General features: G+C 46.7%; 1 protein-coding gene across 1 annotated transcript in view; it reads right to left on the bottom strand.

The window, feature by feature from the left end:
* The window catches only part of LOC146835107 (riboflavin-binding protein-like), a 34,290-nt gene that overhangs the window by 16,449 nt on the left and 325 nt on the right, over nt 1-17,516 (bottom strand). The window contains exons 2-3 of the mRNA XM_085602767.1: nt 4,919-5,070; nt 1,334-1,433 (exon numbers count right to left, since the gene is read on the bottom strand). Coding sequence (XP_085458893.1) covers nt 1,334-1,433; nt 4,919-5,070 — 252 coding nt within the window. The remainder of the gene's footprint in view (nt 1-1,333; nt 1,434-4,918; nt 5,071-17,516) is intronic.

Raw genomic sequence — 17,516 nt, 5'->3', positions numbered from 1 at the left:
CAGAAGCCCTGAAACCTGTAAGAACTTTTTTCCCAGATCCATAGACTGCAGGCTTTGCTCTTCACCAACTCAGAAGTGTGCCAGATAACCCTCCTGGTTCGCTATGCAGTCAACATTGGCTAGAGAGAGCCCCATTCCTTTTCTTACCCACAATCATGCCTACACCTCTGCATCCACAGTATCCCTTTGTTTGATATCTCCCACCCTATCCGTGTCCTCCTCCTTCCATTCCATTTCCCTTTGTAACTATCACCTCCTAGTAACCCTGTAATGTGTGGTCTGTCGAGCGCTGCCACAAAACAACACCACACACACCTCAGTCTGAACCCTAATTCGCCCACCACCTACATGCCATAGCTAGCGAGTTTGCTGTGTCCTTGCAGCTGACCCCACAAGCTCTGTGCAAGTTGAAACATGTTGATTGCGCCTATAAGATGTTGACGCTGTATCCTTCATGTGAAATGCTTAATAAGGAGCAATTCAAAACTCTGTAATGTGAATATGGGCAACATTGCACATACATTCCCAGCAGGCAGCACCTTTTCATTTAAAATAGAGAGTATTTTGTACTTCTAGGACTTTTAACCTTGGTACCTTTAAGACAACCCAAAATTAAAATGGAGGTAGATGTCATTAGCACACTGGGTTTTACGTATGGAGATAAAGAGTTGTAGAAGAAGATTAGAAACCAGAAAAGTGGAATTATCCTGGTAAAATGACTCTTGTCAACAAATATGAATATGGTCAAGATGAGGAAATTTTGTTTATAAATGCTCCTGCCTAACTTTATTCTGTTGTACAAAGGTTACAAACTACAAACACTGGAATTCAGGGTCCATTGTGCACAGCTCTTAGCACTAAACCACAAATCCATGCAGTTAATGTCTACTCTCCACGGGCATCTGTGAGAGGGTGGGGAGTAGATCAGATTTTAAATCGATTGATTGTAAGACCCTTGCACTAGCACTGCCAGCTTAGCTGCCAGCTGAGGCTGGTGTTGATGTCCTTTAATGAAAGGAACAGACGCCAACAGAGAAGTAGACGGGACTCATGATTTAATATCTGGTCACTGGGTCAAATTCACCTATTATGGTAGAGATAAAGGCTCTTAATCCTGGTGTCCACCAGTTGTTCAAAGGAAATCAATAATTTTAATTCACCAGTTTGAATCCCACTCACCTCAGATCAGTCCTAACTACAGAGGATAGTCTGTCGAAATCCCCTCACCTGGCCACACCGCTCTTACCTGCACAGGTCACGGCTGTAACTGAGATTGTACATGCACACGTCAGTCTGACATATTTTTGACACAGGTGATCAGAACATCACTTACGTTGCACTGAGATTCCCGCATCTGTTCCAGTAGTAGTTGTCCACAGCAATGACTGGGGATCCGGCCAGCTGGTCGGTGTAGTTTGCATGGCAGCAGGAAGCTGTTGTGCATAAAACACAAGACATCTTTAGAGTGAGAGAATTGTACAGGAGAAAAGCACTACTGACTGTCTCGTCTGTTATGTCCAAGTCTACTGTCTGAGGGTCTATACATGGAGAGCTCGAGCAGCAAGGGATCAAATCTGTACACAGAGAACTGGAGCAGGAGGGCTCAGGATCTTTATAGGGAGAACTGGAGCAGTGAGGGATCAGGATCTGCACATGGAGAACTGGAGCAGTGAGGGATCAGGATCAGCACATGGAGAACTGGAGCAGGAGGGCTCAGGATCTTTATAGGGAGAACTGGAGCAGTGAGGGATCAGGATCTGCACATGGAGAACTGGAGCAGTGAGGGATCAGGATCAGCACATGGAGAACTGGAGCAGGAGGGCTCAGGATCTGCACATGGAGAACTGGAGCAGTGAGGGATCAGGATCAGCACATGGAGAACTGGAGCAGGAGGGCTCAGGATCTGCACATGGAGAACTGGAGCAGTGAGGGATCAGGATCTGCACATGGAGTACTGGAGCAGTGAGGGATCAGGGCCTTTATATGGAGAACGGGAGCAGCAAGTGATCAGGATCTGATCATAGAGAGATCAAGCACTGAGGGATCAGTATCATCTATTTATAGCGAGCCAGAGCACCAAGGGCTCAGGATCTGTTTATAGAGAGCACGAGCAGTGAGGGATCAGAATCTGTACATACAGAGCACGAGCAGTGACAGATCAGGATCTGTTTATAGAGAACTCAAGCAGCAAGGGATCAGGATCTGTTTATAGAGAGCTCAAGCAGTGATGGATAAGGATCTGTTTATAAAGAACTCAAGCAGCAAGGGATCAGGATCTGTTTATAGAGAGCTCAAGCAGTGATGGATAAGGATCTGTTTATAGAGAGCTCAAGCAGTGACGGATCAGGATCTGTTTGTAAAGAGCTAGAGCACTAAGGGATCAGGATCTGTACACGGAGAACTCCAGCAGCGAGGGAACAGGATCTGTTCATACAGAGCTCAAGCAGTTAGGGCTCAGGATCTGTTTAAAGAGATCTCAAGCAGTGACGGATCAGGATCTGTTTATAGTGAGTTCAAGCAGTGACAGATCTGTTTATAGGGAGCTCAAGCAGCGACGGATCAGGATCTTTTTATACAGAACTCAAGCAGTGACATTAGGAACTGTTTATAGAGATCTCAAGCAGTGACGGATCAGGAGCTGCACATGAAGAACCCTTACAGTAAGAGTTCAGGATCTGTGCATGGAGAACTTGAGCAAGAGGGCTCAAGATCCATGCAGGAAGAGCTCAAGCAGTGAGGGCTCAGGATCTGTTTATGGAGAGCATGAGCAGCAAGGGATCAGGATCTGCTCTCAGAGAGCTCAAGCAGCAAGGGATCAGGATCTGTTCTCAGAGCTCAAGCAGTGAGGGATCAGGATTTGTTTATAGAGAGCTCAAGCAGCGAGGGATCAGGATCTGCTCTCAGAGAGCTCAAGTAGCGAGGGATCAGGATCTGCTCTTAGAGAGCTCAAGCAGCGAGGGATCAGGATCTGCTCTCAGAGAGCACAAGCAGCAAGGGATCAGGATCTGTTTATAGAGAGAACGAGCAGCGAGGGATCAGGATCTGTTTATAGACAGCACCAGCAGTGAGGGATCAGGATCTGCTCTCAGAGAGTTCAAGCAGCGAGGGATCAGGATCTGTTTATAGAGAGCACGAGCAAGGAGGGATCAGGATCTGCTCTCAGAGAGCACGAGCAGCGAGGGATCAGGATCTGCTCTCAGAGAGCTCAAGCAGCGAGGGATCAGGATCTGTTCTCAGAGAGCACGAGCAGCGAGGGATCAGGATCTGCTCTCAGAGAGCTCAAGCAGCGAGGGATCAGGATCTGTTTATAGAGAGCATGAGCAAGGAGGGATCAGGATCTGCTCTCAGAGAGCACGAGCAGCGAGGGATCAGGATCTGCTCTCAGAGAGCTCAAGCAGCAAGGGGTCAGGATCTGTTCTCAGAGAGCTCAAGCAGCGAGGGATCAGGATCTGCTCTCAGAGAGCTCAAGCAGCGAGGGATCAGGATCTGTTTATAGAGAGAACGGGCAGCGAGGGATCAGGATCTGTTTATGGAGAGCATGAGCAGCGAGGGATCAGGATCTGCTCTCAGAGAGCTCAAGCAGCAAGGGATCAGGATCTGTTTATAGAGAGCATGACCAAGGAGGGATCAGGATCTGCTCTCAGAGAGCACGAGCAGCGAGGGATCAGGATCTGCTCTCAGAGAGCTCAAGCAGCAAGGGGTCAGGATCTGTTCTCAGAGAGCTCAAGCAGCGAGGGATCAGGATCTGCTCTCAGAGAGCTCAAGCAGCGAGGGATCAGGATCTGTTTATAGAGAGAACGGGCAGCGAGGGATCAGGATCTGTTTATAGACAGCATGAGCAGTGAGGGATCAGGATCTGCTCTCAGAGAGTTCAAGCAGCGAGGGATCAGGATCTGTTTATAGAGAGCATGAGCAAGGAGGGATCAGGATCTGCTCTCAGAGAGCTCAAGCAGCGAGGGAGCAGGATTTGTTCTCAGAGAGCACGAGCAGTGAAGGATCAGGATCAGGATCTGCTCTCAGAGAGCTCAAGCAGCGAGGGAGCAGGATTTGTTCTCAGAGAGCACGAGCAGCGAGGGATCAGGATCTGCTCTCAGAGAGCTCAAGCAGCGAGGGAGCAGGATTTGTTCTCAGAGAGCACGAGCAGCGAGGGATCAGGATCTCCTCTCAGAGAGCACGAGCAGCGAGGGATCAGGATTTGTTCTCAGAGAGCTCAAGCAGCAAGGGATCAGGATCTGCTCTCAGAGAGCACGAGCAGCGAGAGATCAGGATCTGCTCTCAGAGAGCTCAAGCAGCGAGGGAGCAGGATTTGTTCTCAGAGAGCACGAGCAGCGAGGGTTCAGGATCTGCTCTCAGAGAGCTCAAGCAGCGAGGGAGCAGGATTTGTTCTCAGAGAGCACGAGCAGCGAGGGATCAGGATCTGCTCTCAGAGAGCTCAAGTAGTGATACATGGAGAACTCTAGCTGCAAGACTTCCATTAGTATTCAGCGCAATGGCATCCACTGAGTTCTAACAACCACAAGCAGTTCTGTCAACCTTGCCGACAGGGCCTGAGAATAGAAAAGCAAAACACTGTCTGGTCACCTGGGTAGATACCAGTCTATCCAGAAGACGCTCTCTTCTCTGACAGACCTCTCCCAGGTACCCAGGGCCCCTTATGTTTTACTTCTTAGTCTCCCATCCAGAGGCTCCCCGATCTCGACTGCTTTTTCTAGAGTTTTTTTATCAGGGGATAAAGGCTTGTCTTCTTTACAGGAGACATACAATTGAGACATATAGCAATAAACTTGGCAAAAGAACGTAGAGTAGGAGACTTGCAGTAGAATCAAGATAAAAGGTTAACAGTATTTATTTCAATGCAATTGACGGGTATATTTGTTTTATAGATGTGTGCTACAATAATAGCTTTAAATGCTCTTACCGTTAGTGTAGAGGGTACACGCAGTCATGCTCTCCTCAGGGCTGGGCACAGACTTGTGACCTGGTCCTTTGAGGCAGCTATGCCCACATGCGCCCAGCGCCAGAATGGCCAAAATACACAAGGTCACTAGTGCCCGCATCTTCCAACAGTATCTGTGGAGGAAAAAAATGCGGTGATCTTTCTTTAAATTACATCTAGTGAGGAGCTCCTTTCGGCAGCTTTCTTTTCTGGGAAAGTCTTAATCCGCACATGGAGCACCTCATGTTCAAAATATGCATCAACACCGCCTTCTTCCTGGGAGGACCAGCAGGACAACTTAGTCGCACCGCTCATCACCAACGCCAGCACCTTCATCCTCCTCAGAGACCTTAAGTTTCACCTAGAAGACCAAGCCAACGTAATCTCAACGTCCTTTCTAGAAAACCTAGGAAACCTTGGCCTCACCCAGCACGTCACTAAACCCCACCAACACTGCCGGACACCTATTGGACACGATTTTCTCCTTAATCAGTAACATCACATTTGACAAGCCCACAAACTCATCTTCGGAGTGCCTCAAGGTTCATCGCCCATCCTCATCCTCTTTAATGCATACATGATACCTCTGGCCAGCATCATCTACACACACAACATCAACATTCTCTCTTTCGCAAACGACAATCAACTCACACCCTGTCTCTCGGAAAAAAACGCCAACACAAGAAACAAGTTAACTACCTGCATGACTGAAGTCGCTAACTGGATGAAAGCCAACTGTCTCAAGCCCAACACCAACAAGACAGAAATAGTGATCTTCGGCAAGGATACCTCACCATGGGAGTCCAACTGGTGGCCGGCCGAACTCAGAGCCACACCCAGAACCCACACCAGGAACCCCGGAATAATCATCAACAGCAAACTGGACATGACCGCACAAGTCAACACCGTCACTGCATCCTGCTTCCACACTCTAAAGATGCTAAGGAAGCTCTTCAAATGGTTCACAAGCAACACTAGAAAAACTGTCTCTCACACCCTAGTCACCAGCAAGTTGGACTATGGGAACACCCTCTACACCCAGAATACAAAGCAACGCAACTTGAAGACTACAAACCATCCAGAATTCGTCAGCCTGACTCATCTTCAACTTCCCACACAGAACTCACATGACACCCCACCTCAGGGACCTACAATGTCTCCCAATACACAAATGCGCTCAATTTAAACTTCCCACACCCTGATTCAAGGCACGACAAAATTCAGGTCCCACCTACGCGAACAGTTGCCTTTTCTTCCACCAACCACCCAGACACCTCCACTCCGCAGGACTCCCACTCGCCCACATCCTACACATACACAGAACCAGATCAGGAGGACAGGCGTTCTCTTACATTGCTCCCAAAGCATGGCACAGCCTCCAACTCCACATATTTTCTTGAATTCCGCAAGAATCCGAAGACCTGACTTTTCAATTAACCAACCTATTATTGGAGGGGCTAGGCACACACACCAGCTTAGGGCCAGGATACCCATGCAAGTAATAGTGGGTTTTACAAATACATATAACATAACAATCTTTGCCCTGGAGAGCTTGGATTCAGGTGATAATTTGTAAGAAACCACAGTCTCAATCGCTGGCAAAGCATCCTGCAAATTTAGCATAGTTTGTTTTCCAAATATCAAGGTTCTTCCTCCACTGATGAAGATATATTGACTTTTAACACAACATCCCTTTTGCACCTTATGATATCATCGACACTGAAAGCAATGCTCAATATGCCGCTTTCTCCATCCGATTGGCCATTGTACTTCACTTTTATTTTCTAACCAGTGAACACTGGAATAACACTGTTTTAACTTTTGAATTTGTTTCGTGCAGTCATGCTGATCTAGGAAAGGGTTGGACATGCTGAAAACCAGAGTTGTCAAACATGTGTCTGGAGGGGCAGAATCCATGCCACGTTTTCAGGATAACCACTGAGTAAATGAATAACTTTTAAATGAATTCCCTGTACTCTTATTCTAAGTTGTTTACTGAAAATTAGCCACAAATCTGTCTTAAGTGACATTGGACACCCCTGGTTCAAGCTAAGCTCACAAAATAAATCCATGGATTCCATCTAAGTTGCACAACTTGCATTAACCTTTCACAACAATTAAAGAAGACGAGGTATGTAGATCTCAGCCTACGGTTGTCATCTATGTAACAAAGCATGACCGCCCCTACTGAAGACTGCATACAATGTCTTCTTGCCAACCTACAAAGCAACAACAGAGCTGCCAACTCACACAATGCCACTGTGGGACACACAATATCGACTCCCTTCACACGGTGAGGAGCCAATATCACACCGTGGCAGGGAAAACAAACGGAAAACCTCTGTAAACATTGGTTTTCACCCCGTTTTCAGAGGCTTTGAACTGCCGGCTCCATCAATGGGAGTGGAAACACCCCAGGACATTAGCAAGAGCGTCAGCAAGCTTATGATTTTTTTTTCAGGGAGGGTTTAGGGGTGGGGTGGAGGCAAAAGTGCCTCTTAGGCGCTTCTCAGCATGAGGCCCCGCCCCCTTCTCACACGGTGTGATTTTTTTATTTGATTGGCAGGTCTGCAACAACATCTACCCATTAAGATAGAAGACTCCCTCTTTTATGAAAAGAAAAAGCACCTTCTCCTCCTACCTTTATATAATGTCTATCATGCTTTCATGTAAGGGAAGAGAAGATAATCAAATGTCCTATTTTATGCCCACTTTATAGCACTCAAATTTTGAAGTGGGCAAAAATATGGCTGGTCTCAGCTGCTGGAATATCATAATCTAAATTCTATTAAAAGAACTCATTTCCTTTCTAACCAGCTATGTATTGCAATGAATTGTGGGTGCATTTATATAACACTTCATACCCAGGGGCTTATCGTGATCAATGAAATTGGGGGTAGTGTGGGGGGGCGCCTGAGATTTGCCAATATTCACCATGTTACATGTAACATGAAACAAGATAAAACAAGCAGAAGGTGACTGTATTTAAGGAGAGTTATGACGATAGAGGCGTCAGGGATTGTTGGGGGTATCAGTGGCAGGACAAAATTCTTAAAGACATTCAATATTTCCAAGCTTTGAGGTAACTGTGTTCTGTACTAAAAAAACTTGTGGAATAAGAAAAACTGCAAGTGAAAGTTTCCCATTTTCAATGTTTGCGAGAGTGGCTGTAACCTACATCAACAAAGTACCACTAACCACCACCCAGATACCATTTAGAAAGGCAGAGAAATGGGTAGCACCAATCAGATGGCACAACCCATACCTTAGTGGCTGCCAACTCCCTGTGATGTAACAATTGGGTGGCGGTAATAGCTACCTCATTTTTACTTCAGCTGATAGGGTGGATGGGTGGAGGTAAGCCTCCCCAGTTCACAAGTAGAGGTAGCACCAAGTGTGGATTCAGGGGTCTACACTGGCCCGCTAAGCAGCGCTTAATTTGAGCCAGTGGTTTCTGGTGCTCAGCACCAGCACTTAGCCATCAACGCCAGCACTTTTTAGGAGCACCAGTTAAGGACACATTCATTTACGGGGAGATTAAGTGATTTGCCCAGAATCACAGGATGTTGAGCCGACGCCGAGACTTGAAGCTGGTTCCCCAGCTCTGAAGTTGGCAGCTCTGGCTATTACACCACATCCTCTCCCCACTTTCATGGTTAGTAGCTGGTTCTGTTCGAGGCGGCACTAACTGGAGGAATGAGCTGGTGCAAGCTGTCTCCTGACGAGAGCCCCGGCACTTATTTTTTTACAAATTAACCACTGCTGCTAAGCATGTGTAGCATTGTGGGTAAATCCCCCAAAGAGCCCTCAGTCCATGATATTGGCTCTTGTCGCCAGTGGGCACCATAGTATTTCCTTCACTGTGATGTGCAAAGACCTGAAATAAGAAGGGAATGCTGGGGAATCCCTTGTAGATACCCTGAGTAAGAGCTGTACTTTATTTAATTACAATCACAGACCTGTCAGGGTCAACAGGCCTTAAGCGCATAATGGGATTTTCTTTTTGAAAATAAAAAAGAAAATGCTCCCCTAGCCATAAGAGTACTTTCCCATGGCGAGCGGATCATTTATCAGTTTTCACTGCCCGTTTCCGCCAGGATTTTCCTGGTGGTGATGGGCAGTGAACACTGACGTCAAAGTTTGCCCATCTAAATCAGGTGGGCAGAATTACAGATCTGCCTCCAATGGCCCTTACTCCGCAGGGCTGTCGGAGGGGTTTAATCATGGTGGAGATATAGTCCTTTCTGCTGTGATTAAACTTAATGTCCACCTGCATCTAAATCGGGCAGGCCAACTATTATCCTGGAGATTTAGGTACTCCACCGTCGTTGCGACAAACTATCTATACCGCCAAGATATAAACCGGCCCCTAACTTCTTAAGTCTGATATGATCATCCAACATCCACAACAAAAGGACACACGCAAATGAGTTTAATGAATTATTGAAACTAAAGGAATGTGCCAATCTGTTCTGCAAAGCAGGGGCACGACTGATACTTTGCAACAGAGACCACAAAAAGTTGCTGGACCTGGTGCAGGCATGATTGCGTTACATGAGTATCGACCCCCAGGATATTGTGGAGCAAGAAAATCGAGGAGAGAATATCGAGGGACAAAATATTGAAAAGTAAGTGCATATAGGGAAGTATAAATTAATGATTCTTGACTCCACAACTTTGTACCTTGAAGACATATGAACCGCGTATGTACGTGTATGTCCAGTTAGGTATAGAAAATCTAGTCTTACGTGCCTGTTGATATATTTTTTATACTTTGTCCTCGATACTGTGCTCACCAATAGTCTGGGGTCAATATTCGGGATGCACACTGCAGGCACAGAGCACCACTGAACATAACAGCCAAGGATGCAAAACCCTCATATAGTGAGCTTTGACCGTGGCAATATTAACACAGTCTGGAATGTGGAAGAACAGTAAGAATGAAGCCTGACTTCTGTATAGTAATAAACACAGGAACTTAGCTGTGGGGTGCTCGTGAACGAAGGACGAATTAAGGGCCATATTATCAAGGAACGGCGATAACATTATCGCCGCTTTAGCGGCAGGAAACTGCCGCTAAAGCGGCGATAATGGGCTTGATAATATGCCCTTGTGAATCCCCATAGAAGCTCATGTTCTGGTGTGAACCTGGGCTTCTATTGGAATTCTCAAAGGCATATTATCAAGCCCATTATCGCCGCTTTAGCGGCAGTTTCCTGCCGCTAACGCGGCGATAATGTGATCGCCATTCCTTGGTAATATGGCCCTAAAAGAGTCCACTAGTCATGGACAGGCTTCATTTTAGATCAAACCAAGAGGAACTCAACACACTGGTCTATAATTATTGGCATCATTTCAAAAGGAATGTAGATACATTCATTTTTGTTTTTAATATTGTCAATAGTTTTTTGATTAATGAGTCATATATTTGTGTCTTTACTGATTGTTTTCGTTACATGTTTAGTGTGAAAGGATTATAGTTTAATCACCACAAGCTGTATATGCATCCCATGCAAAAGAAAAGCAGAGTAAAATAATTGAGTAAAAGGATATGAGTGAGCCGAGGTTTGGCGTTTGTAGGACTATCCTCATTGATTTAGATCCCTCATAAGGAGGAAATAACTTATGACATTGGGTGATTCACAACTGATTTCTGAATTGCTTTGATTTCCCCTCAGGATCCCTTTGAATCATCAATATTCAGTCCCCAGAGAGTTCCACACTTGCATCTTACAAATTTGTTCTTCTCCTTGACTCTGGGGGGTTCCAGGAGAACCCCACCCTTAGTTTGGAGCAGATCCTGAAATGCGCTTACACGGGACCACCCTGGTTAACACTGCTGGCCTAAGTTATGGAGGCACACAACTAGACACTGGGGTGGAGATAGACAAAATGGTGTTTGCAAACAATTATTTTGGACTATGGCTTTATCAAAAGCTATTTGCCTTCCGGGATCATGAAAGATGTAACTTTAACACACTCTTGTCTGATTCTCATACACATGGCGAAGATGGCGTGAACGTGTTGCATGTCTTGACTTCAGATATGATACAGTAACGGCGTTCTATGCTGTACTGCTTCCATGATGCTTTTTCTGGGGTGGGGGGGGGGGAGGGGGGTCGAGTTATAATGAAACAGGAGCATGCTTGTGAGGTGGAAAAATCTTCCTAGTGAGGCAGATGTGCTTGGTGTACTTCAGCTTTCTCCAGCTCTCCCTCCTGCCTGTGGGAGCCATAAACCCTCTACTGTGAGCCCATGACTCTCAACCTTCTCGGCCTTCAAAGAGGAGGAAATTGTGAGATTTGAAGAGTGATTCCATTAAAGTTAAAGGAAATAAAAAAGTGAAGTAAAGACAACTTTCAGGGCAGGTCATAATATTTGTCTATTGGAAGCAATTCACTTGTGTGGAGGCAACTGTCAATTGAAGGTTTGTTGACACCCTCCAAATGAGAGCGAGTTGAGGGGGGACGTCTTCTATCTGGTCAGGGCAAATACCTACAACAGGACCATTGATGCACTTACCTCACGCTCACAGCATTCCCAACAAACTCAAGTCACTGAGAAGCACTTATCTCACGTCCACAGCATTCTAAACAAACTCTAGACACAGAGAGGCACTTACACACGTCCACAGCATTCCAAACAAACTCTAGGCACAGAGAGGCATTTACCTCACTTACACAGCATTCCCAACAAACTCAAGTCACTGAGAAGCACTTATCTCACGTCCACAGCATTCTAAACAAACTCTAGACACAAAGAGGCACTTACACACGTCCACAGCATTCCAAACAAACTCTAGGCACAGAGAGGCATTTACCTCACTTACACAGCATTCCCAACAAACTCAAGTCACTGAGAAGCACTTATCTCACGTCCACAGCATTCTAAACAAACTCTAGACACAGAGAGGCACTTACACACGTCCACAGCATTCCAAACAAACTCTAGGCTCAGACAGGCATTTACCTCACGTACACAGCATTCCCAACAAACTCTAGTCACAGAGAGGCACCTACCTCACTTACACAGCATTCCCAACAAACTCTAGTCACAGAGAGGCACTTACCTCACTTACACAGCATTCCCAACAAACTCTAGTCACAGAGAGGCACTTACCTCACGTCCACATGATTCAAAACAAAATCTAGGCAGAGAGGCACTTGCTTCACGTTCAAAGCATTTTAAACCAACTCTAGGAACAGAGAGGCACTTGCCTCACGTTCACAGCATCCTAAACAAACTCTAGGCACAGAGAGGCAGGACAACATCCCTTGTGTTCACAGCCAAAAAGGGCGTGCTATCCAGGGCTGGCTTTAGAGGGGGCGCCCATGGGACAATCTCTGTTAAAGCCCCAACACACATATATCAAATGATGCATATTTTTGGTACAGTGCTGCCCGTACATCCACAGCTGAGAACCCGCATCACTTTCCATAGGACCATAATTTCAATTCGCCCATGTGTGAGTGAGTATGACCACCATTCTGTCTCTAGTGTCTTTCGGTCGGCGCATGCTCATTCAGCTCTCCCTAACGGGGCGCGTGCTCCTGATCAGCTCTCCCCAACATGGGCAGGCACTGGCGCATATTATCAAGCTACGGCGTTAAAATTATTGTCGCTTTGGCGGCAGAAAACTGCCGCTAAAGCGGCGATAATGGGCTTGATAATATGCCCTTGAGAATTCCCATAGAAGCCCATGTCTGGTGTCAACATGGGCTTCTATTGGAATTCTCTGTGGCATATTATCAAGCCCATTATCGCCGCTTTAGCGGCAGTTTTCTACCGCTAAAGCGGCGATAATTTTAACGGCGTGCTTGAAAATATGCCCCACTCTTAGTAAGTGACACCGCCTTCAGCTTTAACTCCAGAGTCCTCGATCATACAGGAGGGCCAGTCCTCCACCTGGTCTCCCTAACCTGTGGAGTACATTTGCAAACGTAGGGGCATATCAACAACGAGGCAATAGAAAATTAGCGCCGCTTTTGCGGCCGTTTTCGGCCGAAAAGCGGCGATAATTTTATCGCCTAATTAGCAAGATCATGCTAACGCGTGAAAAATTGCTTTAGCGTACGAAATCTTAACGTCCAGCTTTGCATCTCTAATGAGATGCAAAGTGGGCGTTCCTGACCTGACATGACAGGAGAAATGTCGCTAAGCGAAATTTCTCCTATCATCAAGCTCCACGCTATGAAGCATAGCGGCAGGAAAAGTAGCGATAACCCCTGTTATCGCTACTTTCTTTACGCCTGCTTCAGGACTGACTTAGCCATGATATCCTATGGAAGGAGGATATCATGGCTAAGTTTGTGAGTCCCTATCAACAAGCTAACGCCACATTTCGTGAGATTATCGCTGGGTTTCCAGCGATAATCTCACGTTAGGCAGTTAGTGCTAAGATTTTTATTGCTTTTGAGATAAGAGTTGCTAATAGCACGCTATCTCAGAGATAAAAATCCACGCTAGCCGGCAGTAATTATCCTAGCGCTAAGTGCACTTAGCGATAATTATCGCCGGTTGTTGTTGATATGCCCCTTAACTTGTTATCTAAGTAAGGGGCATATCAGCAAAAACCGGCGATAATTATCGCTAAGCGCACTTAGCGGTAGGATAATTATCGCCGGCTAACGTCGATTTTTATCGCTGAGATAGCGTGCTATTAGCAACGCTTATCTCAAAAGCGATAAAAATCCTAGCGCTAACTGCCAAACGTGTGATTATCGCTGGAAACCCAGTGATAATCTCACGAAGTTTGGCGTTAGCTTGCTGATAGGGCCTCACATACTTAGCCATGATATCCTCCTTCCATAGGATATCATGGCTAAGTCAGTCCTGAAGCAGGCGTAAGGAAAGTAGCGATAATAGGGGTTATCGCTACTTTTCCTGCCGCTATGCTTCATAGCGTGGGGCTTGATGATAGGAGAAATGTCGCTTAGCGACATTTCTCCAGTCATGTCAGGTCAGGAACGCACACTTTGCATCTCATTAGAGATGCAAAGCTGGGCGTTAGGAATTCCTGGTGCAAATGCAAGGATTCACGCGATAGGGTGACCTTGCTAATTAGGCGATAAAATTATCGCCGCTTTTCACCCGAAAACGGGCGCAAAAGCGGCGATAATATGCCCCTAAATATTTTATGTATTCTTCTTTGAATGTGCTCTATATAGCGCCAAACGTGTTAACAACTTGCAGACACCATAAAATGTTTTACCGCACTTTCACATACATGCATGTATTTATTTGAGAATGGTAAACAGGAGAGCAGTGCACATCAATCATGGGCTGGCTTTAAACGGTGAAGGGGAAACATTGTAGCGGTGATATGTGATTCTACCGGGGCATGGGAGACGAGTGTCTCTGGTCTACCAGCAGGCTCTGCAGAGGGTGGCCGGCTGTCCGATAGTGGCAAGCAGGCCTGACGGGGCTAGGAGGCCGGGCCATGGCCAACAGGCCCATGGCTGTAAATAGGAGGCCACCTCAGGACTGGGCCCCCGCTGTACTCACAAACCGACGAGCGGGGTCGGCTGTGGGCCCCCGCTGTACTCACAAACGGAGGAGTGGGGTCAGGGGTGCCGCCAGCCCAAGGCCGCTAAGCGAAACGCGCCCCCTCCCAGCGTGCAGAAGGGCGGCTGACTGATAAATGATGATGGGGTGCCTGCAGCTGCTCGAAGAAACTACAAATAACACCAGTAAGCACGGGTCGCCGAGCTCGGGGGAAAGCGTTATTGAGAACTTTGCACGTGCATTCTGAAAGCGCGCGACCTGGGGACTTCCAAGGGCGCGTGCTTTTGAAGTGCACGCGTAAATGGTGCTCGCAGAGCTCGATGCCATGTGTGGTGGCACCACCCGCTCCACTAACGTCGTCTCTGATCCGAGCCTGTCCTCGGGTGACCCTACAGAATGCACCAGGCCTATCTGTGTGAAGCTGAGAAGGGTTTGGGTACATGTTGTGCCTGCGAGACACAGAGAATTCATTGTTTCTGGAATGTGTGTCAGAGAAGGGTTACACAGAAAGGCTGTGTGACATCCTGTGAGAAGGACACGGGGACATATCTACAAGGCGTCGATAGAAAATTATCGGCGCTTTCGAAAAGCAGCGATAATTTTATCGCCTAATTAGCAAGGTCACGCTAACGTGTGAAACCTTGCATTAGCGCACAAATTCCTAACGCCCAACTTTGCATCTCTAATGAGATGCACAGTGGGCGTTCCTGACCTGACATGAGAAATGTCGCTAAGCGACATTTTTCCTATCATCAAGCCCCACGCTATGAAGCATAGCGGCAAGAAAAGTAGAGATAACCCCTGTTAACACTACTTTCCTTACGCCTGCTTCAGGACTGACTTAGCCATGATATCCTATGGAAGGTGGATATCATGGCTAAGTTTTTGGGGCCCTATCAACAAGCTAACGCCACATTTCGTGAGATTATCGCTGGGTTTCTAGTGATAATCTCACGTTAGGCAGTTAGCGCTAGGATTTTTATTGCTTTTGAGATAAGCGTTGCTAATAGCACGCTATCTCAGCGATAAAAATCCACGTTAGCCGGCGATAATTATCCTAGCGCTAAGTGCGCTTAGAGATAATTATCGCCGGTTGTGGCTGATATGCCCCACGGTTTGTAGCGGGGGTCGCTCACAGGTGTATTTAAAAGGAGGGAGAAACTTTTTGCAGTTGGCTGTGTGTACAGGGAAAACACGCGTCAAGCTTTGAGTGATAAAGATATTGGATGAAAAGAAGAGGAACCCCCTTAGAAAATCTTATAGTGAATATTACGGCCCTAAGTCTCAGAGCTATTTCCTCAAGTTGTACATACATACATACACAGACATGCCAATCAATCAATCTATCACTTGCTAAGCGCGGCTACTTACCCGTGAGGGTCTCAAGGCTCTGGGGGTGGGGCGGTTGGGTTTGGAGGGGGTCTTTGCAGGTCCGATTGGTTCTTTCGAAGAGCCAGGTCTTGAAACATGTAGGAGCATATTACCAAGGTTGGCGTAAAAAAATTATCGCCGGTTTAGTGGCAGAAAGCGATAATGGGCTTGATAATATGCCCTTGAGAATTCCCATAGAAGCCCATGTTGACACCAGAACATGGACTTCTATTGGAATTCTCAAGGGCATATTATCAAGCCCATTATCGACGCTTTAGCGGCAGTTTTCTGCGGCTAAACCGTCAATAATTTTTAACGCCGTTCTTGATAATATGCCCCCTAGTCTTTTCATGGCTTTTCGCTAAAATAGATTCGCCCACACGTAGGTTTTTGTGTGAGTAAATCTCCTTTTCCAGCGTGGGGAGAGGGAGTTCCAAGGCAGAAATGTTGTGAAGTGCAATGGTAAATTGGAAAGACAAGAGCGAGAGGGTAATATCTTTATCTGTGCGCGACTGAGGTAGGGGGTGTTGTGTGGGAGATAATGTGTGGCAGCAGCCAGGGCCGGCTTTAGGGCAGTGCGACTGGTGCAGCTGCACTGGGCACTGACTTGTGGAGGGGGCCACTGACTTGGGGGGTGTGGGGGCTCTGTGTTTAGCAATAACTTATGATTGGAGAGATGTGGAGCACTTTTACCTGGTGGTAGTGAGAGAGGGGCTTATTTACAAGCGCCTTGCGCCACTTTTGCGTCATTTTTAACATGGGAAAAGTGACAAATACGAGGAGGCGGTCATGGGTGTGGGGGCGCCCAAAATCATTGTCGCACTGGGCGCCACCACGCTAAAGTCAGCCCCAGCAGCCGCTGAACCACGTGTGTTTTTATATGTTGTAAAGCTAAAAAGCGAAACATTACACTAAAAGGTGATTTGAGATACACCATTTTACCGGAAAATCGGATTTAGCGCAGACCATTATCCTTGCGTAAATGAGGGCAGATGCTTTGCTATGCCACTGTGTGTATAAAGAGCACACACTCAGATTTTCAGACACACATAGAGACACACATGTGCATTAACTGATCAAGTTATTTTATTGCCACTGAAGGATGTGACCTGCAGATTACACAACAGCAGCAGCAGGCACTCATCTTCATGCGCTACCCCGTTGAGACTTGAACCTGTAACCTGCAGGTGACAGTGTGACTAAGGCATGTACTCAACACATGGATCTATCGGACATCTGGCCTCAGGCGCCTTTCAAGGGGCCAATCAGCACAGAGAGGGATACAGGTCTCTTACCCCAGTCCTGGCCCTTTAGCAATCTCCTATAATACACAATCCAGAGCGCTCCTTTGTTAGGTGTCTGTTAGGATATTGAGATATTGTAACATCTTTCACCTGATGGCTTCTTTGGGACAACATGGCTTGGATGAGTTTCAGTGGCTTCACAAATGTTATTTACTTCTCAGAATAATGTGCACCTGCCCATGGGCATCTGTAAAATCCCACAAACCCTCACGCCCCATAATCCACCCCCCTCCGCCGCCACGGTCCCATTGCTCATGGTGCCATCTTTTTTTTTTGTTTGACACATTGCAGTGCTTGTTGGGAAATCTCAAACTCACTCCCCCTGAATCCCACTGACTAAGCCAGGCCCCTGCCGGGACAGGAGTATGTTCAGCACTCCTGGTAATACAGAAACCCGTCCA

This window comes from Triturus cristatus, chromosome 4_2 (genome assembly GCF_964204655.1).
Source record: "Triturus cristatus chromosome 4_2, aTriCri1.1, whole genome shotgun sequence".
Taxonomy (NCBI): domain Eukaryota; kingdom Metazoa; phylum Chordata; class Amphibia; order Caudata; family Salamandridae; genus Triturus; species Triturus cristatus.
The sequence above is the reverse complement of the archived record's forward strand: the minus strand, read 5'-3'. Positions and strand labels throughout refer to the sequence as shown.